Below are 26,688 nucleotides of genomic sequence, written 5' to 3' on the forward strand. Positions count from 1 at the left end.
CAATGGAATATTATGCAGTCATCAAAAGAAATGAGATCTTGCCATTTGCAATGACGTGGATAGAAGTGGAGGGGTTATGCTGATTGAAATAAGTCAGTCAGAGAAAGACATATATGACCTCACTGATATGAGGAATTCTTAATCTCAGGAAACAAACTGAGGGTTGCTGGAGTGGGGGGTGGGGTAGGAGGGATGGGGTGGCTGGGTGATAGACATTGGGGAGGGTATGTGCTATGGTGAGCGCTGTGAATTGTGCAAGACTGTTGAATCACAGATCTGTACCTCTGAAACAAATAATGCAATATATGTTAAGAAAAAAAAGAAGATAGCAGGAGGGGAAGAATGAAGGGGGGGAAATCGGAGGGGGAGACGAATCATGAGAGACAATGGACTCTGAAAAACAAATGAGGGTTCCAGAGGGGAGGGGTGTGGAACGATGGGTTAGCCTGGTGATGGGTATTAAAGAGGGCATGCTCTGCTTGGAGCACTGGGTGTTATGCACAAACAATGAATCATGGAACACTACATCAAAAACTAATGATGTAATGTATGGTGATTAACATAATAATAAAAAATTTTAAAAATCCATGAAAAAAAGAGATACTTACTGTATATCTTAGAGCAAATATTGAAAAATTATACAGAGATATAGCTAAAAAAGCCAATAGAAGATTTACTGGGTAAATATTAAACATATTCATCAACACAAAATAAGACAAGAAGGGAAGAATTGAGGAAGAAAAACAAGGTGAGATAAATAGAAACAAACAGCAAAATAAGAAATTGAAATACATGCGTGTTAACAATTACATTAAATGTAAATAGGCCAGACACTCTATCAAAAGGCAAAAGTTGTCAGACTAGATAAAAATCAAGAAATAATTGCATGCTATCAATAAGGGATACATTTTAACCTCAATACTCTGTATCATAGAAAATAACAGAATGGAAAAGGATATAACAAGCAAACAGTAAATACAAGGAGCTATACTGACTACAGTAATACATAAAATAAAGATACAGTAATGCTTCAAAATGAAAAAAAGGATAAATACAAAAGGAGGATATAACAATAATAAATATATAAACATTTATAAAAATACATTTATATATATACACACATTAAATCTTCAAATTTTATGAAGCAATCACTGCAGAACTAAAGGGAGAAACTGACAAATCTATCATATTTGGAGATTTATTTCACATCTCTCAGTAACTGATAGAACAACTAGACAAAAAATCAGTAAGGTTATAGAAGACCTGAACAAAACTATCACCTTAATATGATGATATTTATAGGCCACTATATTTAACAGCTTAAATATAAAAATTCAAGAGAACTTGGAATATTCATCAGGATAGAATATTTGAGGCATGAAATAAATCTCAACATATTTATTTTGTGTTGAAAATTAAATTAGAATTCAAGAGTAATAAAATATCTTGAAAAGCCCCTAAATATTTGGAAATTAAACTACCACTTCTAAATGACCCTTGGCTCAAAGAAAAATTACAAAAGCAATTTTAGGATATATTTTTAACAGTATACAAATTTAGGGGCGCCTGGGTGGCTCAGTCGTTAAACGTCTGCCTTCGGCTCAGGTCATGATCCCAGGGTCCTGGGATCGAGCCCCGCAACAGGCTTCCTGCTCCGCGGGAAGCCTGCTTCTCCCTCTCCCACTCTCCCTGCTTGTGTTCCCTCTCTTGCTGTGTCTCTCTCTTTCAAATAAATAAATAAAATCTTAAAAAAAACAACAGTATACAAATTTAAACAGAACATCAAAATCAATGGGATTCAGGTAAAACAGTGTTACAAGGAATATCACTAGCTATAAATGCTTATATTGAAGAAGAAAGGTCTAAAATTATTTAGAATGCTACTTAAGGTAGCTAAAATATTAGTCTAAGTTAATTTATCTAAAGTAAAAAGAAGGAAATAATGATAAAGGTAAAAGTAGAAATTAATGAGATAGAAATCAGAGAATGAAAATCAATGACAATGAAAGTCAGGGCTTTGAAAATAATCAATATACTTGATAAACCTCTTGCTGTGCTGGTGGAGAAATGAAAGAAAAAAGAAATTCCCAGTATCAGGAATGGAAGAGGGTCCATTACTTACTACACATCCTACATATTTTTAAAATAAGGAATATTAAAAACTACTTCATGTAAATGAATTTGGCAATTTAGATGAAATTGGCAAGTTTCTTAAAAGACATTATCATAACTGATGTGAGAGAAGATATCATTTGAATTTGTCTATTTGTTTACAGAATTGTACACATAAAGACTGCTGTGATCCTAGGATATGTGTAAAGAAAAAGGGTAAACAATGTGGTTCTGGGGAATGCTGCACACTAGATTGCAAGGTAAGAAGCAATCTATTTTATAGTAGCTCAGCATTAAATTTCTTGAAATACTTGTTTCAAAGAGATGAGAAGCATGTCAATACCCTATCAGCCCTTTGCACTGTATTATATCCAAGCACATTGGACCCCTCTTACACTTTAGTCCATTCAGTAATCTGTTATTTCCAGGACTCTCATGTACATAATGCCTGATCATTCTTCTCTCCTGACTTGAATTCCCATCTTTATATCTTATTACAAATCTTTCTTGTACCCATTGAGATATTTCTTCAATCAACATACACCTGAAGCAACCCTCTTAAGGTCTTCTTTTCTTTTTTTTTTAATTTAAATTCAATTAGCCAACATATAATATATTATTAGTTTCCGATGTAGAGTTCAGTAATTCATCAGTTGCATGCAACACCCACGTCTTATTTTCTAACACCATACACCACATGGGGTCAAGAAGTTAGATTAGTTTTTTTTTGTTTGTTTGTCTTTGTTAACTAAATTCTCTTCACTGTCTTCTGGTAAAGTCTGCTCTTCCTTTGCAATTCAGTTATTGTTACAATCGACCAATCCCTCTTTATTGAAAGTATTTAAAGAATTCCTGAATAATTGCCCTGTATCCAGAACAATTAACTGGAATCCTAAAGAAAAAAGAAACTCCCGAACAAGGTAAATGGCAGAAGTCCGTAAGATTGGAGTAAGAATATGCTTTTATGTTTAAAATTTTTTCCCCAAACTTTATTGAGATATAATTGACATATAACATTGTGTAAGTTTAAGGTGTACAATGTAATGATTTCATATAAGTATATATTGTGAAATGATTACAATAAGGTTAATGCATACACCTCATTACATAGCAAGAACATTCAACATTTAGTAAGAAACTTTCAAGTATACAGTATATTATTAACTTTAGTCACCATGCTGTACATGAGATCCCCACACTGATTCATTTTATGGCTGACAATTTGTATCCTTGGCCAACATCTTTCCATTTCCCCCACAGTTTTATTTATTCCTTTCTGATTTGGATGCTTTTTAATTCTTTTCTCTTGCCTAATTGCTCTGGCTAGGACTTCTAGTACTATGTTACACAGGAGTGGTAAGAATGGACAACTTTGTTTTTGATCTGACAGGTAAAGATTTCAGCTTTTCACTATTGAAAATTGTTTGTTCAGGCTTGTCATATATAGCTTTTATTATATTGATATATGTTTATTCTATACACAAACTGTTGAGAGCTTTTGTCATAAAAGTGTGTCAAATTTTGTCAGATGTCTTTTCTGCCACTTTAGAGGATTGCATGAATTTTGCCCCTAATTATATTAATGGGGTATATTATGTTTATTGATTCCTGTGTGTTGAATCATCCTTCCATCCAGGCATAAATCTCACTTGATCATGGTATATGATACTTTTAATGGGTTGTTGAATTTGGTGTGTTAGTATTTTGTTGAGAATGTTTGCATCTATATTCATCAGGGATATTGGCCTGTAAATGTCTCTTCTTGTTTCTTCCCTTATTTGTCTTTGGTATCAGGGTAAAGCGGGCATTGTAAAATGAGTTTGGGAGTGTTCCCTCCTTTTTAATTTTTGGGAGAGTTGAAAAAGATTAGCATTAATTCTTTAAATATTTCATAGAATTCACCTGTGAAACCATCTACTTCTGGTCTTTGTTAGAAGCTTTGATAACAAATTCAGTCTCTTTACTTGTGTTTGGTTTGTTCAGGTTTTCCATTTCTTCATGATTCAGTCTTGCTAGGTTGTCTGTTTCTAGGAATTTAGCCATTTCTTCTAAAGGGTTATGCAGTTTGTAGGTGGATAATTGTTATAGTAGCCTTTTATGATACTTCGTATTTCTATGGTATCAATTTTAGTGTCTCCTCTTTCTTTCATAATTTTATTTTATTGAGTCCTGTCTCTTTTTCTTGGTTAGTCTAGCTAAAGGTTTGCCATTTTGTTTATCTTTTCAAAACTCAACCCTTGGTTTAATTGATTTTTGCCCCTATTATTTGTCTGGTCTCTATTTCATTTATTTCTGCTCTGATCTTTGTTATTTCTTTCTTTCTACTAAGTTGGGGCTTAGTTTGTTTTCCTTTTTTAATTCCTTTAGGGATAAAGTTAGGTTATTTGAGATTTTTTTAATGTAGGCATTTATTGCTGTAAACTTACCTCTTAGAACTGCTTTTCCTATGTCCCTATGTTTTGGTATGTTGTTTTTTTATTTTTATTTATTTTAAGATACTTTTCTGATTTCCTTTTTTTTCTTCTTTGGTCCATTGGTTTTTCAGGAGTATGGTGTTAAATTGCATATTTTGTGAAATTTTCAGTTTTTTTCCTGAGGTTTCATACCATTGTGTGTGGAAAAGATATGAGATATTATTTCAATTCCTTTAAATTTCATAAGACTTGCTTTGTGGACCAACATATGTTTTATCCTGGAGAATGTTCCATGTGTGCTTGAGAAGAATGTGTATTTTGTTCTGTTGGACATAATGTTCTATATATGTCTTTAAGGTCCATTTGTTCTATAGTTTTATTCAGGCCTGCTATTTTCTTCCTAATTTTCTTTCTGATTGATCTATCCAATGTTAATGGTAGGGTATTGAAGTCCTCTACTATTACTGAATTGCTATTTATCCCTTCAGTCTGTCAATATTTAGTTAAAATTTTAGGCACTCCAATATTTGGTGCATATATAGTTACAAGTGTTATATTCTCTTCACTTTCTTCGTGTGTGTGTGTGTGTGTGTGTGTGTGTGAGATTTGATTGGAAGTCTATTTTATCTGATTTAAGTATAGCAAACCCTGATGTCTTTTGGTTACCATTTGCATGGAATATATTTTTTACTTCCCTTTATTTTCAGCCTATGAATGTCCTTAAACGTAAATTGAGTCTCTTGTAGCCAGTTTATTGTTAGATTTTGCTTTTTATCCATTTTCCACTCTGTGTCTTTTGGTTAGAGAAAATCCATTTACATTTAAAGTAATTATTGATAGTTAAGAACTTTCTATTGCCATTTTGTTAATCATTTTCTGGTTTTTTTTGTTTGTTTGTTTTAGTTCTTTTTTCCCTTTAATCCCCTCTTGCTGTCTTCCTTTGTGATTTATTTTTTGTAGTGATGTGCTTTAATTTGTTTCTCTTTACCTTTTGTGTGTCTACTGTAGGTTTCTTCTTTGTGATTGTGATAAGGCTTACATAAAACATTTTATAGATATAATAGTCTATTTTTTAAGTTTTTATTTTAATTCCATTTAGTTAACATACAGTGTTATATTAATTTTAGGTATACAATGTAATAATTCAGTATTCTGATAGTTCCATACATCAGCCTGTGGTCATCACAGTAAGTGCACTCCTTAATTTCCATCACATATTTAACCCATCGCCCCACCCAACTCCCCTCTGGTAACCATCAGTTTGTTCTTCATAATTAAAAGTCTATTTCTTGATTTGATTCTCTCCCTTCTTTCTTTCATTTTTTTTTTTTTTACCTTTGCTTGTTTTATTTCTTAAAGTTCACATATGAGTGAAATCATATGGTATTTGTCTTTCTCTATCTGACTTATTTTGCTTAGCATTATACTCTAGCTCCATCCTTGTCATTGCAATGACAAGATTTCATTTTTTTTTATGGCTGAGTAATATTCTATTGCATATATATATATGCCACATCTTCTTTATCCACTCATCTATCGATGGACACTTGGGCTGCTTCCTTAATTTGGCTATTGTAAATAATGCTGCTATAAACATAGGGGTGCATGTATCCCTTTGAATTAGTGTTTTTATATTCTTGGGGTAAATACCCAGTATAGTGCAATTGTTGGATTGTAAGGTATTTTTTTTTTTAAGTTTTTAATTAAATTCCCAGTTAGTTAACATAAAGTGTAATGCTAGTTTCAGGCATACAACATAGTGATTCAATGCTTCCTTACAACACCTGGTGCTCATCACAAGTGCAATCCTTAATCCCCATCACATAATAGTCTATTTTAATCTGATAATAACTTATCTTCAATCACATACTAAAGCTCTACATTTTTTTTTTAAAGTTTTTTTTTTTTTTTTAAAGATTTCATTTATTCATTTGAGAGAGAATGAGATAGAGAGAGCATGAGAGGGGGGAGGGTCAGAGGGAGAAGCAGACTCCCTGCTGAGCAGGGAGCCTGATGCGGGACTCGATCCCGGGACTCCAGGATCATGACCTGAGCCGAAGGCAGTTGCTTAACCAACTGAGCCACCCAGGCGCCCTAAAGCTCTACATTTTTAATTCTTATTTAATTCCCCCACATTTTGTTCTATTAATATCACACTTTGCATCTTTTTATGTTGTGCATCTTTTAACAAATCATTGTAACAATATTTACTTTATAAGACTATTTTCTTTTAACTTTTGTACTAGAGATAAAAGTATTTTGCCACCATTACAGTATTAGGGTATTCTGAATTTGAGTATATATTTACATTTACCAGTGAGTTTTGTACTTTAACTATTTTCATGAGTTAGTGTCCTTTCATTGAATTTGATGAACTCCCTGTAGTATTTTTTTTTTTTTTGGATGATACACAAGCTTTAATCCCATCTATAATTTTATCTGATACCATAATACAATTTAGCTATATTGCATAGGATGTGCCAACAATCATATTAATAACCAACTAAACTCCAGGACTTTGCTTGAGTGACCCTTTTAATGGTGAACTCCAGGTCACAACACATTAACTGTCAGTTCAACTACACCAAGGTTTGTGGAGACAATGGCTTCTGTGCCCAAGCAGGTTGCAAATCAATTTCGAATGGAACCTGGTATCACCCTGAAGGAATTCTAACTTCATACTGTTGGGGTAGTATACCAAGATGGCTTCAGAGTGGACTAACTTTACACAGCACATTTTTAAAAAGACACATTTATTCAGCGTCATGATCAGACTATTACATTTAGCAATCAACAGCATGGGTGCAAAAAAAAAAAAAAACTACATTAAAATCCTTTGTTGGGATGCTTTACACTTTCCACAGAACAGAAACTAAAATAACCTATTATACAATTAGTCACAAATACAGTCCTTGAGTTTTTTGCCCATACACATGAGTATTGTCTAAAACATGTCTTCTTTGTAGCAGCTAGGCCCTGCCACCACTGTGCTTGGCCGAGTTCACAAATCTGTTGTAACCTGCAGCTTCCCTGTCACTTCTCTGGCTCTCCTCTCTTGCTAAGCTTTGTTTCCTGGCAATAATTAAAACCTTCTGCCACTGCTGTAGCTGCTGCTGCTGCTGGAACCACCATAGCCACCTTGGTTTTGTGGTTTGGCAAAGTATTGGCCTCCACCACCATAGGGGCCAGAGCTTCTGCGTCCAAAATTTCCTATTTTCATGGGTCCAAAATTTGAGGATTGATCGTTGTAATTGCCAAAATCATTATAGCTTCCGCCACCTCCAAAGTTGCTTCTATCATTACCAAATCCGTTATAGCCATCCCCACTGCCACCATATCCACTACCATCTCAACTGCCACCAAAGCCACCTTGACCACTGAAGTTCCCTCCATGACCAAAATTGTCATTCCCACCAAAACCACCTCCACGACCACCACCAAAGTTTCCAGAACCACTTCGACCTCTTTGGCTAGATGAAGCACTAGCCATCTCTTGCTTAGATAGGGCTTTCCTTACTTCACAGTTGTGGCCATTCACAGTATGGTATTTTTGAATGACAATCTTGTCTACAGAGTCATGGTCATCAAATGTTCAAAAGCAAAACCTCTCTTTTGCCACTGCCTCGGTCAGTCATGGTCTCGATCACTTCAATTTTCCCATACTGTTCAAAATAATCTCTTAGATGATGTTCTTCAGTGTCTTCTTTAATGCCACCAACAAAAATCTTTTTCACAGTTAAGTGGGCACCAGGTCTTTGAGCATCTTCTCTTGAGACAGCCCTCTTTGGTTCCACAACTCTTCCATCCACCTTGTGTGGCCTTGCATTCATGGCTGCATCCACCTCCTCCACAGTGGCATACGTGACAAACCCAAAGCCTCTGGAGCCCTTGGTGTTTGGATCTCTCATTACCACACAGTCTGTAAGCATTCCCCATTGCTCAAAATGGCTCCTCAGACTCTCATCGGTTGTTTCAAAGCTCAAACCTCCGATGAAGAGCTTCCGCAGCTGTTCAGGCTCTTTGGGACACTCTGACTTAGACATGACAGTGGTGGGAGGGGAGACTTTAATGATGCCTACTCGGCGGCGTCCACGGGCAGAAAGGAGCAATCTAACCAACGTATCTTCCCTGTAGTATAAGACAGATCTAGAGGTGTTGAACTCACTTAGCTTTTATTTATCTGGGAATGTCTTTAAATCTCCTTATTTTCTGAAGGACCGTTTTGCGATGAATAGTTTTCTTATCCAACAGTTTTTTTTTTTTTTCTTTCAGCATTTTAAATTTATCATCTCACTCTCTCCTGGCTTACAAATTTTTTTGCACAGAAATCTGCTGATAACCGTATGTGGATTCCCTTATATGTAATGAGTAATTTTTATCTTCAATTTTTGTTTCAAAAGTTTTCCTTTGACTTTTAACATTTTGATTATAATTTGTCCTGGTCAATCTTAGGTTGTTCTTGCTTGAAGTCATTTTAGCTTTCTGTTTCTGTTTGTCTATACTTCTTCCAAAATTTGGGAAATTTTTTAATCTATTATTCTTTAAATAATCTTTCTACTCCTTTCTCTCTTGTTTTCTCCTTCAGGGATCTCATAATATGAATTTAATTTGCTTAACGATGTCCCATAATTCATGTAGGCTTTCTTCACTCTTTTTTCTTTTTGTTCATGTAACTATCTAATTTCAAATCAACAGTATTCCAGTTCACTTAGTATTTATTTTGAATGATTGATTCTGATGTTGAAGCCCTTTATTGAATTTCTCATTTCTGTTATTGTTTTATTCAACTTTAGGATTTCTCTTTGGTTCTTTTTGATGGTTTTTATTTCTTTATTACTTCATTTTGTTCTTACATGTTTTCCTGATTTTGTTCAGTTGTCTATATGTGTTCTCTTGCATTTCACTGAGTTTCTTTAAGATGATTATTTTGAATTTTTGTGAGGCAATTCATAGATCTCCATTTTTTGTGATTGGTTACTCTAGCTTTATTTGTTTGCTTTCATGGTGTCATAGTTGCCTGATTCTTTGTGATCCATGTAGCCTTTGATTGGTATCTGGGCATTTAAAAGAGCAAACACCTCTTCTAGTCTCTACAGAGTGGTTTCTGCAGATTAAGATCTATCAATTCCTAGGCTGATGGGATTACCTCCAGAATTGGCAGTTGCTGGGTTTAGAGCCAGTTTACAAGGCTTTTGCTGAGTCTGTAGTGGGATCTGTGGTTGTTGGGCTTGTACCTGGAGCTTGGATGGGTATGGATCCTGTTTGGTTCCTATATGGGTTTGCCTCAAGTACCTTGTTCTGTAGGGTGACAGTAGGACAAAGATCTGCTTCAGGGCCCACAACTGGATGTTTTGACAGCATCCTGTTACCCATTGTGTGGATGGGTGTGACTCCCACTAAGTTCCTAGGAGGGCTCTTGCCAGATCACTGGTTCAGTCTCTTTGTGGTCAGGGATGGCTCTGACCATGGCTTTGAATGGCTAGAACTGTGTTCCTCTGCTGTTTCAGGGTCCACAACCAAGATTGAGGTCTGAGGACCTGGCTCTGGGGGCACAGATGGGCATGTCTCCTGCCAGATCCCTGAGTGGGCTGGACAGCTCTTGAGTGGAGCCAAGTATAGGAGTTTTTCAGGATCTCTGGGTGTACAGACAGGAGTGTCTCCCAACAGGTCCTTTTGTTGGCAGGACATTTAGTGGATTGAGGCTGGGAGGGGGCTAGCACATAATATTGGGCCCTTTTTGGACTCCCAACCATAAGTGAGAGAGTTTCCTGCAAAGTCCCAGGGCTGGAAGGACTGCTTGGGGACTGGGACTGGGAGGGAGGCTGGAGCTGATTATGGGGCCCATTCTGAATCTTTGGTGAAGATGGGAGTGTCTCCTCTCAAAAACCCGTACCAGCAGGATGGTTTTCAGGCTGCTGCTGGTAGGGGCTAGAGCTCAGTCACATGACCCTTTCAAAATAGTCTAAGTTTGTTGTGCTTACCTCCTGGTACTCCTGGACCACAGCTGATTCATGGGCCATTTCAGGGTCTACATCTGGAACTAAGGTCCTTGTGCCTCTTACTCATGCATGGGTAGATGTGACTCCTCCTGGGTTCCTTGGCATGTGATGCTTATAGCAGGATCATTGCCACATGGGGCTGAGACAAGTCCTTGGGTATGGAGCTATTTCTGGGTCTTTAGTTGGGTCAGGAAGTAGCTGCCTGGGTGAGGGCCTGCCTTTTCAATTTAGCTTTCCTCAGTCCTCGAGTTCACCTGGGTTTCAGTGTCTCCTACTTGGATCCCAGAGCTTTGCTGAAGGCACTTTTGTCTGTGGACTGCTGTTAAGTATTGTTGCTGAGGGAAAATATGAGTAGGGGATTCTTATTTTGCCATCTTGTGACATCGTTCTTTGGATGTGCTGTTAAAATTAAGTTGTAGGATCCAGAAGCAATTTCAGGAAACTGTCATTCTCAAAAAATTACAAGGGTTGACCTCTTTGAATTAAGACAATGTCATAAGAAGGGAACTGAACACAATAAAGTTAATGGTGTATGAAATAAGCAATGATTACAGATAAACTAAATTTGCAATTTAAGCATGAAATCAATGCTAATCTTAGTGGATACCCAAATTTCTGTCCCTCAAACTAGTCATAGAGTTGGAAGACAAATATTAAGAAGATAGAGTCAAATGTAAGGATTAGAGCAGAAGGAAAAATAGAGAAAAAGAAAGATAGGACTGAAAACACAGTCCTATCTTTAAGTTTTCTTAATATCAAAGAAAATTGATGTAATTCAGTTTAATGTGGCAGGTAGACATCACTCTACTTTACTCATATCCTTAAAACTAATGTACAGCAACAATGTGTGGAGAAAACAACAACCAAAATATACAAATAAAAACTCAGTGAAATTTGGATGAAATAAAAGGTTGACATTAGAAACAGATACCCATTTACAGTTTATTTGCAGCTTGAAATTGTTTATCCACTCACTAATTCAGAAAATATTTTATCCCATCCTGAGGGGTATTACAGAGGATTAATCTTTAAACAAACAAATATTTAAAAGATAATTTCAGATAGTGATATGTGATTTAAAAATAAAATAGGGCTGGGGTGCCTGGGTGCCTCAGGGGGTTGAGTCTGCCTTCAGCTCAGGTCATAATCTCAGAGTCCTGGGATCAAGCCCAGCGTCGGGCTCCCTGTTCAGTGGAGAGCCTGCTTCTGCTTGTCCCTCTCCCTCTACTGCTCCCCCTGCTGTTCTCTCTCTCTCTTTCTGTCAAATAAATAAAGTCTTAAAAAAAATAAAAATAAAATAGGGCAAAAGAATAAAGACTGAGTGAGGGTGTATTTTAGTCAGGGTAAACAAGGAATAGCTCTTTAAGGGATGACATTTGATCTAATACCTCAGTGACAAGTAGAAGTATTGGTATACATGATTCAAACAAAAGACAAGTAATAAAAAGATTCTGAGAACGGGAAATGAATAAAGAAAGAAAAATGGCTTCTTATGTTCTTACAATTTAATGACTGATAGAGAAAGAAATAGTGTATTGGACCTAGTTTTTGTGACTTTTCAGAATTGTTCAGCCATGCTTTTCTGCTCATTGCTACTGATTAAAAGACAAAAGTGCCTAATGAACATTCATTTCCAAAATATGGCTTCTTTGTTATAAATGCCAGTTCAAACCATAGTAGGTAAGGTAATTATTATACATTTTTCTAGAACATGGTTGACAAATCAGACATTTTACAAACTGGCTTCTGTTTTAAAGACAATTAAAAAAAACCTCTGGTAAATACCTTTGTAAAAATGAAGAATTCACATACAATACGGTTAGTTTACCACCTTATTTGCTATAGTACATGGTCTCCTGGACTGAGTCTGTGTGACTACCCAGATATGCTTGGCCATGGTTTTCTGCTCAATCCAAATGACAGATTGTTTGAAATGCAATGTTTCATATGCTCTTTCTGGAGACAGCAACTACATATCTTTGGTAAAACTTTGGCCAGCTTATTAATGCACCAACCATCTTGTATTTGTTTTGCTTTGATCTCCCCAAGCTCCCAAACCTTAATGAAGCATTAGGATATAAGTTTTGCTTCAAGCTCTGGTTTTTGGAGAACCCATACTATGACAGACAGGGTGGCAGGCAAGAATCAGATTCTATAAAGCAATGTTATATATTACTATTATTGCATAATATATTACCCCCTAAATTAAAATTCACATTTCCCCTCACAGTTTCTGTGGGTCAGGAATCTGAGTGTAGCTTTCCTGGGTCTTCTGGCTCATGGTTTCCCACAACCAGACTAAAAATCATCATTGATATAGAATACTTCTACCACACTGTCAAACAACTTAACCAAATTGACATTAATGAACATTCCACCCAGCAACAGCAGAATATACAGTATTTATAAGCATGCATGGAATATCTTTGAGGATGGACCATATGCTAGGGTACAAAATTAGTCTTAGTATATTTTAAAAGACTGAAATCATATAAAGTATATTCTCCGATATCAATAAAATAAAATTAAAAATCAACAAATGAAGGAAATTTAATAAATCTACAAATATTAGAAATTAAATAACACATTTATCAATAATCAATGTGTCAAAGAAGAAATCACAAGAAGTTTAGAAATATTTTGAACTGAGTGAAAACTAAAAAACAAAACATGGCATATAGGCAAAGCAGTGTTTAGAGGGAAATTTTTACTTGTAGATACCTATATTAGAAAATAAGAAATAAATCAATAATCTAGGCTTGTACCTTAAAAGTCTATAAACAGAAGAACAAATTAAATCCAAGGCAAATATAAGGAAAAAAATAAAGGTTGAGAGGAAATCAGAGGAACCAAAATTTGTTCTTTAAAAAAATCAATAAAAATGGATAAACTTTACCTAGACTAAGAAAGAGAGGTTTTACAGAAATGAAAGGGGAGAATCAATACTGACCTTACATAATTTAAAAGAATTATAAGAAAATCTGATAAACTACCATATCCAGCAAATCAGACAACTTAGATAAAATAGGAAGACACAAATTACCAAAACTGACTTAAGAAAAAATAGAAAATCTGAATGGACAAGTAAAGAAATTGAATTAGTAACTTAAAATCTTTCCATAAAGAAAAGCTCAGGTCTAGATGGCTTTATTGTTGAATTCTATCAAACATTTAAAAAAGAAACACCAATATTCCACAATCTCTTTCAGAAAATATGAGAAAAAAAAACCCTTTAAACTCATTCTATGAGGATAGTATCACCTGAATGCCAAAGACATCACAAGAAAACTAGAGAAAAACTATACCTTATTAATATGGATACAAAAATTCTAAAAAAGTTACATGCAGAATCCAGAAACATGTGAAAAGGATAATCTACCATGACCAAGAGGGATTTATCTCAGTAATATAAGGTTGGTTTAATTAATATAACACACCATATTAATCAGATGAAGGAAAACACTTGATAATCTCAAAAGATGCAGAAAAAGGACCCACTCATTATAAAATTACTAACAAATTAGAAATAGGAAGGATCATAACCTGATGGAGAGCATCTATAAAAAATCTAGAACTAACATACTAATGATGAAAGTCTGAGCCCTTTCCCCCTAAAGTCAGAAACAAAGCAAGGAGATAGGTTCTCATCACTTCTATTAAACATTGTACTAGAGATTCTAAAAAGTACAATTAAGTAAGCAGAAGAAGTAAAGGCATCAAATTTGGAAGGGTAGAAAGTACAACTAACTCTCCTTATTTGCAGACGACATGATCCTGTATGTAAATAATCCTAAAGAATCTACTAAAAATACCTTTTACATAAATGAGTTAATCAAAGTCACAGGATACCAAAAATACCTTTGAAATAAATGAGTTAGTCACAGGATACAAATATGAACTGTATTTCTATATAATAGAAGTGAACAATCTGAAAATGAAATTAGGAAAACAATTTCATTCATAATGTCATTGAAAAGTACTTTGGAACACATTTAATAAAAGAAATGTAAAACATATACACTTAACAAAACATTGCTGAGAAAAAAGAACATCTAAATAAATGGTAAAATGTTCCATGTGAAGGGACTGGAAAACCGTATTGTTAAGGCAGCAATTCTCCTCTTTGTCAGAGGTCCCCAGTACTATCCCCAGGTTTGTTTGTTTGTTTGTTTGTTTATAAGATTTTATTTATTCATTTGAGAGAGAGAGCATGAGCAGGGGGGAGAGGCAGAGGGAGAAGCTGACTCCCCACTGAGCAGGGAACTGATCCTACGACTCGATCATGACGTGAACTGAAGGCAGATAGACGCTTAACCATCTGAGCCACCCAGGCACCCCCTATCCCCAGGTTTAATGACTCAGTAGGAGGACTCACAGCATTCAGCATAGAGCATACTCATCACTATGCTTTATTGCAGCGAAAAAATACAAAGCAAAATCAGCAAAGGATATCTTTCCATTTATTTGTGTCCTCATGAATTTTTCATCAGTGTTTTATATTTTTCAGTATCCAGGTCTTATAACTCCTTGATTAAATTTATTCCTAAGAATTTTATTCTTTTTGCTGATGTTGTAAATGGGATTTTTTTCCTTAATTTCTTTTGTAGATAGCACATTTTTAGTATGAAGTTACACAACTGATTTTTATATTTTTATTTTGTATCTTGCAACTTTACTGAATTCTCTTGCAACTTTACTGAATTCACTTATTATTTTTAATAGTTTTTTGGTAGAGTCTTTAGAGTTTCCTATATATAGGATAATATCATCTGCAGAGACAACCTGACTGCTTCTTTTCCTATTTGGATGCCTTTTCTTTTTCTTGCCTAATTGTTCTGGCTTGGACTTCCAGTACTAAGTTGAATAAGATTTGTGAGAGAGGGCACCCTTGTCTTAGCTAAGGGCTTGTCATATATGGCCCTTATTATGTTGAGGTACATTCCTTCTAAGTTGTTGATAGTTTTTAATCATGAAAATACATTGAATTATGTCAAATGTTTTTTTTTCTGCATCTAGTGAGATGATCATTTTTTTAAATTTAAATTCAATTAGCCATCATATTATTTTTTTTTATTATTTTTAATCCTTCACTTTGTTAATGTGTTGTATCACATTTATTAAATTGCATATGTTCAAACATCCTTGAATTTAGTGATAAATCTTAATTGATCATGATGAATGATCCTTTTAATGTGCTGTTGAAATTGGTTTGCTAGTATTTTATTGAGAATTATTGTATTTATGTTCATCAGGCCTGTTCATCAGGTCAAAATTACATTAGCATATAGTTTTCTTTTCTTCTGGTACTTTGGTCTGACTGTGGTATTAGGATAATTCTGACCTCATAAAATGAGTTTGGAAGTTTTTCTTCCTATTCAGTTTTTTGGAAGAGATTGAAAAGGATTAGCATTAAGTATTCCTTAAGTGTTTGGTAGCATTCATCTGTGAAGCCATCTGATCCTGGGATTTTCTATGTTGGGAGGTTTTTAACTGATAACTAATTTGATCTCTTTACTCATTATTGGTTTGTTTAGATTTTTCTGTTTTTTTTTCATGATTCAATTGATAGGTCGTTTCTAGGAATTTATCCCTTCTAAGTTATATGATTTTATATATATATATATATAGTAGTCTCTTATGATCTTTTGCATTTCTGTGATATCTGTTGTAATGTCACCTCTTTCATTTATAATTTCTTTGAGTCTTCTCTGTTTTTTCTTAGTTTAGCAAAAGGTTTATCAATTTTATCTTTGCAAAAACCAGCTCAGTTTCACTGATGTTTTCTATTGTTTTTCTCATCTCTATTTTATTTATTTCTGTGTAAACTTTATTTCTTTTCTTCTGGTAACTTTGAGCTTAGTTTGTTCTTTTTCTAGTTCCTTGAGATGTTAAGATCTTCCTTCTTTTTATTGTAGGTGTTTGTCACTATAAATATTCCTTTCAGAATTGCATTTAATGCATTCCTTAATTTTTTAATTGTTAGATTTCAATTTTTCATTTGTCTTGAGATATTTTTTTGATTCCCTTTGATTTCTACTTTAATACATTGTTCAGGAGTGTGTTGTTTAATTTCCACATATTTGTGAATTTTCACTATTGATTTCCAGTTTAACATCATTATGATTAGAAAAAATTCTTGATATAATTTCGGTCTTCTTAAATTTGTTAAGGCTTGTTTTTTTTTGCCTAACCTATGATCTACCTTGGAGAACGTTCCTTGTGTGCTTGAGGAGAATTTGTATTCTGCTGCTGTTGGATGGAACATTCTGTAGGTGTTTGTTAGGTCCATTAGGTCTATGCCCACTTCAAGCCCACTGTTCTGGTATAGATTTTTCTTTTTGGATGATCTAGCCAATACTGAAAGTAGAGTGATGAAGTCACCTACTCTCTTTAATTCTGTCAATATTTGTATATTTAGGTATTCTGATGTTGGGTGCATATATATTTGCAATTGTTATATCGTCTTAATGAGTTGACCTCTTTATCGTTATATAATAACTTTCTCTATCTCTTGTGACCATTTTTGACTTAAAGTCTATTTTCTATGACATAAATGTAGCCCTCCCTGCTCTGTATGATTGCCATTTGCTCGAGCTATTTTTTCTATCTCTTCACTTTCAGTTTGTGTGTCCTAAAGACTTAAGTGGGTCTCTTGTATGTAGCATATAGTTTGATCTTGTTTTTAATTAATCTGCTTACTCTTTATCTTTTGGTTATGATTCATTTACTTTTAAAGTAATTATAGATAAGGGAGGATTTGCTATTGCCATATTAATTGTTTTTTGTTTGTTTTGTTGTTTTTATCCTGTTTTTCCTCTTTTAATGTCTTACTTTGTGATTTGATGATTTTTCTGTGGTGGTATGCTTTAATTTTCTTTATATTTTGTATATTCACTACAGGTATTTGTGTGTGTGTGTATCTGTATGTGATTACCACAAGGCTTACACAAGACATTTTGTAGTTATACCAGTCTATTTTAAGGTGATAACAACTAACTTTGATCTCATACAAAAAAATCCCCTCCCATTTTATGCTATTGATGTCATATATACATCCTTTTATATTGCATATCCATGAACAAATTATTATAGCTATAGTTATTTTTAATACTTTTATCTTTTAACTTTTATACTAGAGTTAAAAGTGATTTATGCACCAACTATTACAGTAGTGGGAGTATTCTGAATTTAACTATAACTTACTTTTTTTTTTTTTTTTAAAGATTTTATTTATTTATTTGAGAGAGAGAGACACAGCGAGAGAGGGAACACAAGCAGGGGGAGTGGGAGAGGGAGAAGCAGGCTCCCCGCAGAGCAGGAAGCCCGATGTGGGACTCGATCCCAGGACCCTGGGATCATGACCTGAGCCGAAGGCAGTCGCTCAACCGACTGAGCCACCCAGGCGCCCAACTATAACTTACTTTTACCAGTGATTTTTATACTTTTGTGTTTTCATATTGTGAATTAGAATTTTTTCATTTCTACTTGAAGAACTCTCTTTAGCATTTTTTTGTAAGACATGTATAGTGATGATGAACTCCTTTAGATTTGTTTATCTGGGAAAGTCTCATCTCTTTTTCATTACTGAATGATAGCTTTATTGGATATAGTATTCTTTTCTTTTTTTAAAGATTTATTTCATTTATTAGAGAGAGAGAGAGAGCATGTGCACGCACACGTGGTGGGGGAGGGGCAGCAGAAGAGGGAGAGAGAGAGAGAGAATCTCAAGCAGATTCCCCGCTGACCTCGGAGCCTGACACAGGGCTCCATCTCATGACCCTTGAGATCATGACCTGAGCTGAAATCAAGAGTTGGACGCCTAACCGACTGAGCTGCCCAGGCATGCCTGGATATAGTATTCTTGGTTAGTAGTTGTTTTTTTTCAGCACTTTGAAAATATTATCCCATTTTCTCCTGTCCTGCAAGGTTTCTGCTGAGTAATCTGCTTATAGTCCTATATGGTTTCTCTTGTATGTGATGAGTTGCTTTTCTCTTACTACTTTCAAAATTCTCTGTCACTGACTTTTGACAATTTATTTGTAATGTGTCTTTTGAAGAATTCTTTTAGCTTTATATACATTTTCCTCTCTAGATTTGGCAAATTGTCATTATATCTTTAAATAAACTTTCTGCCCATTTCTCTCACTACTTTTTCTGGGACTCCCATAGCACATATGTTATTTCTTTTGATGTGTCCTGTAAGTACCATAAGCTTTCTTTAATCTTTTTCTTTTTATTCTTCTAACTGGATAATTTTAAATAATTGCCCTTGAGTTCACTATTTCTTCTGCTTGATCAACTGTGCCCTTGAAGCTTTTCAATGGAATTTTTTGGTTCAGTCATTGTATTCTTCAGATTAGAATTTCTGTTTGGTTCTTTTGTTTTAAATAATTTCTTTGTGAAACTTCTCATTTTGTTCATCTATCATTTTCCTGATTTTGTTTATTTGTCTATCTGTGCTCTCTTGTCTGAACTTAAGGTGATTATTTTTAATTTTTTGTCAGACACTTTGTACATTTCCATTTCTTTCATTTGTCTTCCACAAGAGCTCGATTTTATTCCTTTATTGGCATCATGTTGCCTTGATTCTTTATGTTTCTGCCTTCACATTTGAAGAAGAGCTATCTCTTCCAATGTTTACTAACTGGCCTTGAGAGAGAAAGAAGCCAGTCACCAGTCAGCCCAGCTAGAGTTTTGGGTATCTCTCAGACCTTTTTTATGGGTGTGCTTGTTCCACTCCTCTTCTGGGGTTGTTCCACACCTCTTGGGGGGGGGGCGGTGCGGAGATTAGGACTGTACACCTTCTCTCAATTCCAGAAAGCCAGTCTGGCTATGGAGAGCCTCTCGTAAATTTTCCCTGAGGCAGTGCCCTAAAGTGTTCAAGGTTGTGCAGTTCAGCAGAGTCAAGCCAGCTGTTGATATCCGTGTTGTCTGCAGGATTGTGCCCATTTGTTGGAGGCTCATGTGTGCCATCTGCTGGGGAATTTGGGGTTCTGGCTACAGGGTGTGAGTGTGCTGGGGTGGCTAGTTGTGGGGGTACTCAGATGAGGCTGGTGTGGTGGTCAGAGGCAATAAATTAACCCACCCATTCCTTATTTAGTTGTGTAAAGGAACATAGTCCTGACAGTGAATTGCACCTTGCATGTACAGACTGACAGTCTTGGCAAGAATAAAAATGAATTACAAATAAAATAAAAAACACACACAAAAAGATTTTAGGAGAAAACACTCAGTAAAAGGGAATCATCCATTTTTAAGCTTTAGGGCCACTTTGGAATTAGGGAACCAAGTAAAGAAACATGAACACCTCTTAATAGAGGAGCAAGTAGGATGATAAAACTTCGTTCAAAGAGCATTTGAGGAACTGGGTATTTATAAGTATTGAAAAAGAAGTTGGGTGAAAGAATCCAATCTGAAAAGGTTACACACTGATTTCAAATATATGACATTCTGGAAAAGGACTGTAAAAAGGTCAGTGGTTGCCAGGAACTGAAGGGGAGATGAATAAGCAGAACATGAAGGATTTTTAGGGCAGTGAAAATACTCAGTATGATACCATAACAATAGAAACATGCCCTTATACATATGTTTAAGCCCATGAAATGTATGAGAAAGAACTTTCATGTAAACTATGGACTTTGACTTATTATGATGTATCATGTAAGTTCATCAATTGTAACAAATGTACCACTCCAGGTGGAGATGTTGGTAAGAGAGGAGGCTTTGTATGTGTGGCCAAGGGTTATATGGGAAATCTCTGTACTTACACTTCGTATTTTCTGTGACCCTTAAACTGCTACAAACAATAGTCGAAACAATAGAAGAAATTAGAATGAATGTAATATTGCCATTTATACATATTTATAAAAGGAAGCATATTTTAAAGAAACTGATATTAATACTTTTTCATTATACTTGTATGTATTTTCCTTTAGAAGTAATTTTGATCATTGGTTTTGATTTGATTGTTAACTACTTAAGCTTGGGTGACTCAAGTATTATGTTTGTCTTCCCACCCATCACTTGAAGAATTTGTGTCAGAATTGTAAAATATAGCAAATACTTGTTGACAACATGGAAAAAATGTATACAGAAAACCTATTCTGGGGAGTGGTGAATGTTATAGAAGTTGGACCTCTAGGACCTTTGAAAGCTAGAACAAATTTGACTTAGTTTGCATAGGATAGCCATGAGGAATTGGGATTTAGGCTGAGGAAAGTGTTTGCAGTGATGATATTTGGAAGTTTGTTGACAAAGACAGGTATACAGAAAGCAAATCCTGGAAGGAATTAGCTAGAGTAAGTACTGAAGAGATCAGAGATGTATAATTGGGGAAGTTATTTTTTATAGTTGTTTGGAATGGATATGTGAAATAAACCTTTTCTTGTGTGTCCTTAAATTACCTTAACAAATCTACATTTATGATGTGTATTTATTATTTTGTAAATGGTTGCTGATTTCTGCTTGAAGGGACAGCATATGGAGAAACCAAAGGATGTCCACACAAGCATAGCCATGATGAGTTGAAAGTAATTTTTTGAAGTGATTTTTATATTAATTGCTTAGGTTTAGTTTTTGTCTTTTTTTTTATAATTATGGTAGTCTACTTATCTTTGAATTTCTCACTTCTCTTACCCACTCTTTTATCCACAGTAAATTTAATTATTTAAATTTCTATGCAATGCTTAAGTAGCTAACAAGATTTAATTTTGTCCTTGCTCTTAGCAACTTAGAAAAAAAATGAAAAATTAAAGCGTGAAGGGAAAGAAAAGTTGAGTATCATTGCTGCATAATCTTATATTCCTTTTTCCCTTCTAGCTAAAGCCACTTGGTATACAGTGTAGGAAATCTTTGGACGAATGCGATTTCCCTGAATATTGCAATGGGGTTTCCTCACACTGTGTGCCTGACACTTATGCACGTGATGGACAGAGTTGTGATTCAGGTGATGCCTTCTGTTATGGAGGACGATGTCGGATACATAGCAAACAGTGTAAAGATTTGATTGGAGGAGGTAATGACCAAAACTTTCTTCTTAGTTCCTAAATTCTGGTTATTCTAAGCTCTGTTATTCAATTCTATAGGACAAAATGTAAATATAATTTGTTAATGAGTGAAGTCTTGCCCCTTGGTGTAAAAGGAAATAAAATTTTCTTGATTCTGAAAAAAAAAAACAAAACCCTTAATTTATATGGAATTCTTGTTTGCAAAGGAAGAAACCTCAAGTGGAAATGCAGCTTCTCAGAAGATTATATAGAATTGGTGGTGGTGGGGTTTAGTTTAGGCTTAAATGAAACAAGGTTTTTACTAGAACAAAGCAGAACTAATAACTAATTGTGTGTATTTCAAGTGTGGGTCTATTCAAAGGGGCTTGCTCATGAGTGAGTGCTTCAGTTTATGACCTGTCTAGTTCACTTTGATAGTTTCCTGTAAATGTGTAGGTCATTAGCTTCATTGAAATATACAATTTCCTGAACATACACAGTTCATGTTCTTTGAGAGAGTAAAATGTTTTATTCTCAGTCCTCCCTTTAAGTCTTCCTTAGCCAGGTCATATGTATTGTGTACCTACCTAAGTATTATGTAAATCTATATGAATGACAGGAATTGAAGGAAGAGATGAGGTAGAGACTTTGGTGATATTATAATTTTGTTCTGCTTTTCTATAGGAATCATAGTTGTGTTATCTGGCAAGATAATGGTGACATTAGTATTTAAAACGTAACTGAGATGCAAACAAATGGCCAGTAAAATTAGGAGAAACAGAAAATTACTTCAGATCCATGATTCAGTGTTTCCCTAAGTAAAATCAGGAAACTAAATTTCAGTTCTAGTTAGATAAATTTAGATCCATATAGTGGGATATCAACTACATATCCCCCAAGTTATTTATCTTGTTTATTGTTTCTTTAGTATTAGCAGTGATTTTGAGTGATTTAAAGCTCTCTGTGAGAACTACAGATATTTAAGTACAATAGTCTTCTCCCAAAGTATTACAAATTTCTTGGAGATAAGTATAATATCTAAAGCATCTTGATTTTGAAGAAATATCTCTCCAATCCTAGTGATTACTTGTGTTAATGCATTTAGGACATGGTAAGTCTGGGCCTGACTATCAATTAGGTTTTGTATTTATTTTTGAAAAACAATCACATTTTGTGAGCCTCCTGCAGAGCTTGGGGGCAAAAGGAAATTGAAAGTTTTGGAGCTGAAAAATTTTCCTCAACCATAACTGTATTTCAATCCAAATTAACTAAAATTCTTTGACTAGGTCATCTGTGATCTGCCATGGACACTGGTTAACCAGAAAGGTCTTGAGTAGGGCTTAATAGAATTCTTTTTTTTTTTTTTAAGATTTTATTTATTTATTTGACAGAGAGAGACACAGCAAGAGGGAATACAAGCAGCGGGAGTGGGAGAGGGAGAAGCAGGCTTCCTGAGGAGCAGGGAGCCTGATGCAGAGCTCAATCCCAGGACCCTGGGATCCTGACCTGAGCCGAAGGCAGATGCTTAACGACTGAGCCACCCAGGCGCCCTGGGCCTAATAGAATTCTGAAGGCATTAGCTTTCCAAGATAAGAATGATATATGATTTATAGGCAACAGCCAATAAAGTCTTATTCACACACCTAACACAAATCATTATGTGCCGCTAAATTATTAGTTTCTGACCAAAATTTGCTTATGGGGTAAAATGTGTGTCCTTTTCTAAATTCCTTAGCAAATTTTGTTTTTGTAGAAGTCTAGCTCCTATGGTATGCTCTTCAGTGTTATTTTTGCATATGCAGAAACTTAATCTTTAGGTATAATATAAAATGATGTTAAAGGTTTAGCATCATTTATTTTGTGGAGATGTTTATCCTCTAAAAGGTAGGAGGTCTCACTAGTTGTAAAGTCACATACATTATTAGGAGTATTTGTCACCAAATGAAGTTGTGTAGCACCTAAAGGAATGTGCATACAAAAACCCACCAATCACATCAGGGTTTCTCAATGTCAACATTATTGATATTTTAGGCCAGATAATTCTTTGTTGTGAGAGGTGGGAATAGTGTATTGTAGTACATTCTGTGCATTGTAGTACTTTCAGCAGTATTCATGGCCTTTGCCTACTAGACACAATGCCTGCAGACATTTTTGGTTTTTACAACTGGGGCAGGACTGTTACTGGCTTCTAGAAGGTAAAAGTCAGGGATGCTGCTAAACATTCTACAATACACAAAACAGTTCCTACAACAGAGTTACCTGGCCCAAAACAAGGGGCCATCTTATTAATTGCTTTCTGGCTGTTTTATAGTTTCATTGGGAGAAAATATTTATGAATCATGTATCTGATAAGAAATTAATATCCAGAATATATGGAAAACTCCTAAAACTCAACAACAAGAAACAAATAGTCCAGTTCAAAAATGGGCAAAGAACTTGAATAGACATTTCTCCAAATAAGATAAAGAAGCTCACCTTTACTAATCATTAGGGAAATGTAAATCAAAACCACAGTTTCACACTCATTAGGATGGCTACAAAAACAACAACAACAACAACAACAACAACACAAAACTCCAACAAGGATGGGTGAGTATATAGAGAAATCAGAACCCTTGTGCACTATTGGTGGGATGTAAAATGACACAAGCTGCTGTGAAAAATAGATGATTGTTCCTCTAAAATTAGACATAGAATTACTATATGATCCAGCATTCCTACTTCTGAGACTATAACCAAAAGAATTGAAAGCAGTGTCTGGAAGAGATATTTGTACACCCATGTTCATAGCAGCATTATTGAGAATAGCTAAAATTTTGAAGCAACACAAGTGTCCATCAATAGATGTATGGAAAAAGAAAAATGTGGTATATACAAACAAACAATGGAATTTTATTCTACATTAAAAAGGATAGAAATTTTGCAATATTATACACATGGCTGAATCTTGAGGACAATTTTGCTAAGTGGAATAGCCAGTCACAAAAACACAAATACTCTGTGAGGTACCTAACATAGTCAAAATCATAGATGTAGAAAGTATAATAGTATTTGCCAGGGACTTGGGAGGAGGAGGAATGGAGAGTTATTGTTTAATAAGTATAGAGTTTCAGTTTTACAAGATGAAAAGTTATGAATGGATGGTAGTGACAGCTACACAACATGAATGTATTTAATACCACTAACCTGTACACTTAAAAATGGTTAAGATGGTAAACTTTATTTTGTATTTTAACACAATAAAATTTGTGGAAAGACAAAAAAAACCCAATTTTTGATATGTAGACACTATCTGTCTTTAATATTATTTAAAATAATTCAGCTAAAAAGCTTTTTTAGAAAGATTTTATTTATTTGAGGGAGAGAGGGAGAGAGAGCATGAGCAGAGGGAAGGGCAGAAGGAGAGGGACAAGCAGACTCCCTGCTGAGCAGGGAGCCCTACATGGAGCTCGATCCCAGAACCCTGAGATCATGACCTGAGCCGAAGACAGGCACAGCCTAGTGAGCCACCTAGGCACCCCAGCTAAAAGTTTTTTAAAGCTTCATTGCAGTATTTCCTTACTCTGAAGCCCATTAGCTCTTTTAATATCATGTTTTATGTGTTTATATGTAAATCCTTAATTTCTTAAAGCTTGGGAACCATCTTTCTCCATCTTCTGTTCTTCCTTGAGTGTCTAAAATAGACCTGGTGTATAATAAATGTATGTGGATTTTTTATTAAAAGGGAGGCACAAAAAGGAGGGATGTCTCATGCCACCATAATGCTGGCAGTACTATCTTTAGCATTTTGTGGAAGGGAGGTCTAGTGGTCATGAACTCATTTAGCTTTTGTTTGTCTGGGATGATTTTATCTCCCTTTAATTTTTGAAGGGCAGTTTTGCCTGATATAGTATTCTTTGTTGGCAGCTTTTTCTTTCAGTGCTTTGAATATCATCCCACTGCCTTCTGGACTATAACGTTTCTGCTGAAAAACTCCCTCATAGCCTTATGGGGGTTCCTTAGTATGTGAGAAGTCACTTTTTTTTTTTGCTGTCAAGTTCGCTCTTTGTCTTTGAATTTTGACAATTTTATTATAATGTGTCTTGTTATGGATTTCTTTGGGCCCACATTATTTGAGGTTCTTTGGATTTTCTCGATCTAGATATCCATTTCCTTCTTCTGACGTGGGAAGTTCTTTAACCATTATTTCTTTGAATATGCTTCCTGATCCTTTCCTTCTCTATTCTTTTTCTGGAACTCTCATAATGCGTATATTAGTCTCACTGATGGTGCCCTATAAGTCCCTTTAGTTACTCTTTCTCATTCTCTTATCTTGTTTGCTGTTCTTAATAATTTCCAGTGATCTCTTTTTGAGTTCACTGATCATTCCTTTTGCTTGATCTAGTCTGTTATTGAACCCCTCTAGTGCATTTTTCAGTTGTTAGTGTATTGTCAGCTTCATGATTTCTGTTTGGTACTTCAGGCTCTGGATGAATGGATCAAGTCTTTGCCTCCCAAGGGGGAAGCTGAGAACTGGGATTATTTATCCACTCACTTGGTGTTGAGCAGAGGGAGTACCAATGATGACTACTAGCTCAAGCTGCCACCCCTATAGTCCCTGGACATCTAGACAGTTCAGACCCATCCAGAGCTCCCAGAACTGGCAATACAGATTCCAGGTCTTTGGGCAGCCCCCTTGAAAATGTACACATGTTGGACTTCCAAGCAAATCCTTCTCTGCTGGGTGAAGCAGTGAGCTAGATGATCTCGTCCAGCTTGTAAGACACTGCACTGTGGTAAGGTTGCTGATGAGAGGGTGTCTTGAATCTCCCTACTGGCTTTGGTGAGTCTGGTTTTGCATTCTCCCAGAGTAAAGGAGCCTTTCATTTAATTTAGGGTTCATCACAAAGAAAATTAATCCATGAATTGAAGCTGAACCAGTGAATTTGTGAGTGGAAAGGAGAGTCCAGGGCTTCCTACACTGCCATGTTGCTGATGTCTTTTTCCCTCTGAAATATCTTTTCCCTCCAATGTTATTAGGATATAATTGATATATAATACTGTGTAAGTTTAAGGCATGCAACATGTTGATTTGATACATTCAGATATTGCAAAATGATTATCACATAGCATTGGTTAACACCTCCATCCCGCCGAATAATTACCCTTTCTTTTTTGTGGTGAGAATTTTGAAGACTT

General features: G+C 35.2%; 1 protein-coding gene and 1 pseudogene across 3 annotated transcripts in view; one reads left to right on the forward strand and one right to left on the reverse strand.

The window, feature by feature from the left end:
- LOC102739568 (disintegrin and metalloproteinase domain-containing protein 5-like) overlaps nt 1-26,688 on the forward strand; it is a 119,836-nt gene that overhangs the window by 70,044 nt on the left and 23,104 nt on the right. For 2 of the 3 annotated variants that reach the window (XM_081809413.1, XM_081809415.1), the window contains exon 8: nt 2,277-2,372. In XM_081809413.1, coding sequence (XP_081665539.1) covers nt 2,277-2,372 — 96 coding nt within the window. Of the gene's footprint in view, nt 1-2,276; nt 2,373-21,343; nt 22,791-26,688 lie in introns of those variants that run through there. The other variant, XM_081809417.1, reaches the window with a different exon arrangement.
- On the reverse strand, nt 7,060-8,614 carry LOC102737469 (heterogeneous nuclear ribonucleoprotein A1-like; annotated as a pseudogene).

Source organism: Leptonychotes weddellii, chromosome 2 (genome assembly GCF_054177405.1).
Source record: "Leptonychotes weddellii isolate Sample4059 chromosome 2, ASM5417740v2, whole genome shotgun sequence".
Classification (NCBI taxonomy): Eukaryota; Metazoa; Chordata; class Mammalia; order Carnivora; family Phocidae; genus Leptonychotes; species Leptonychotes weddellii.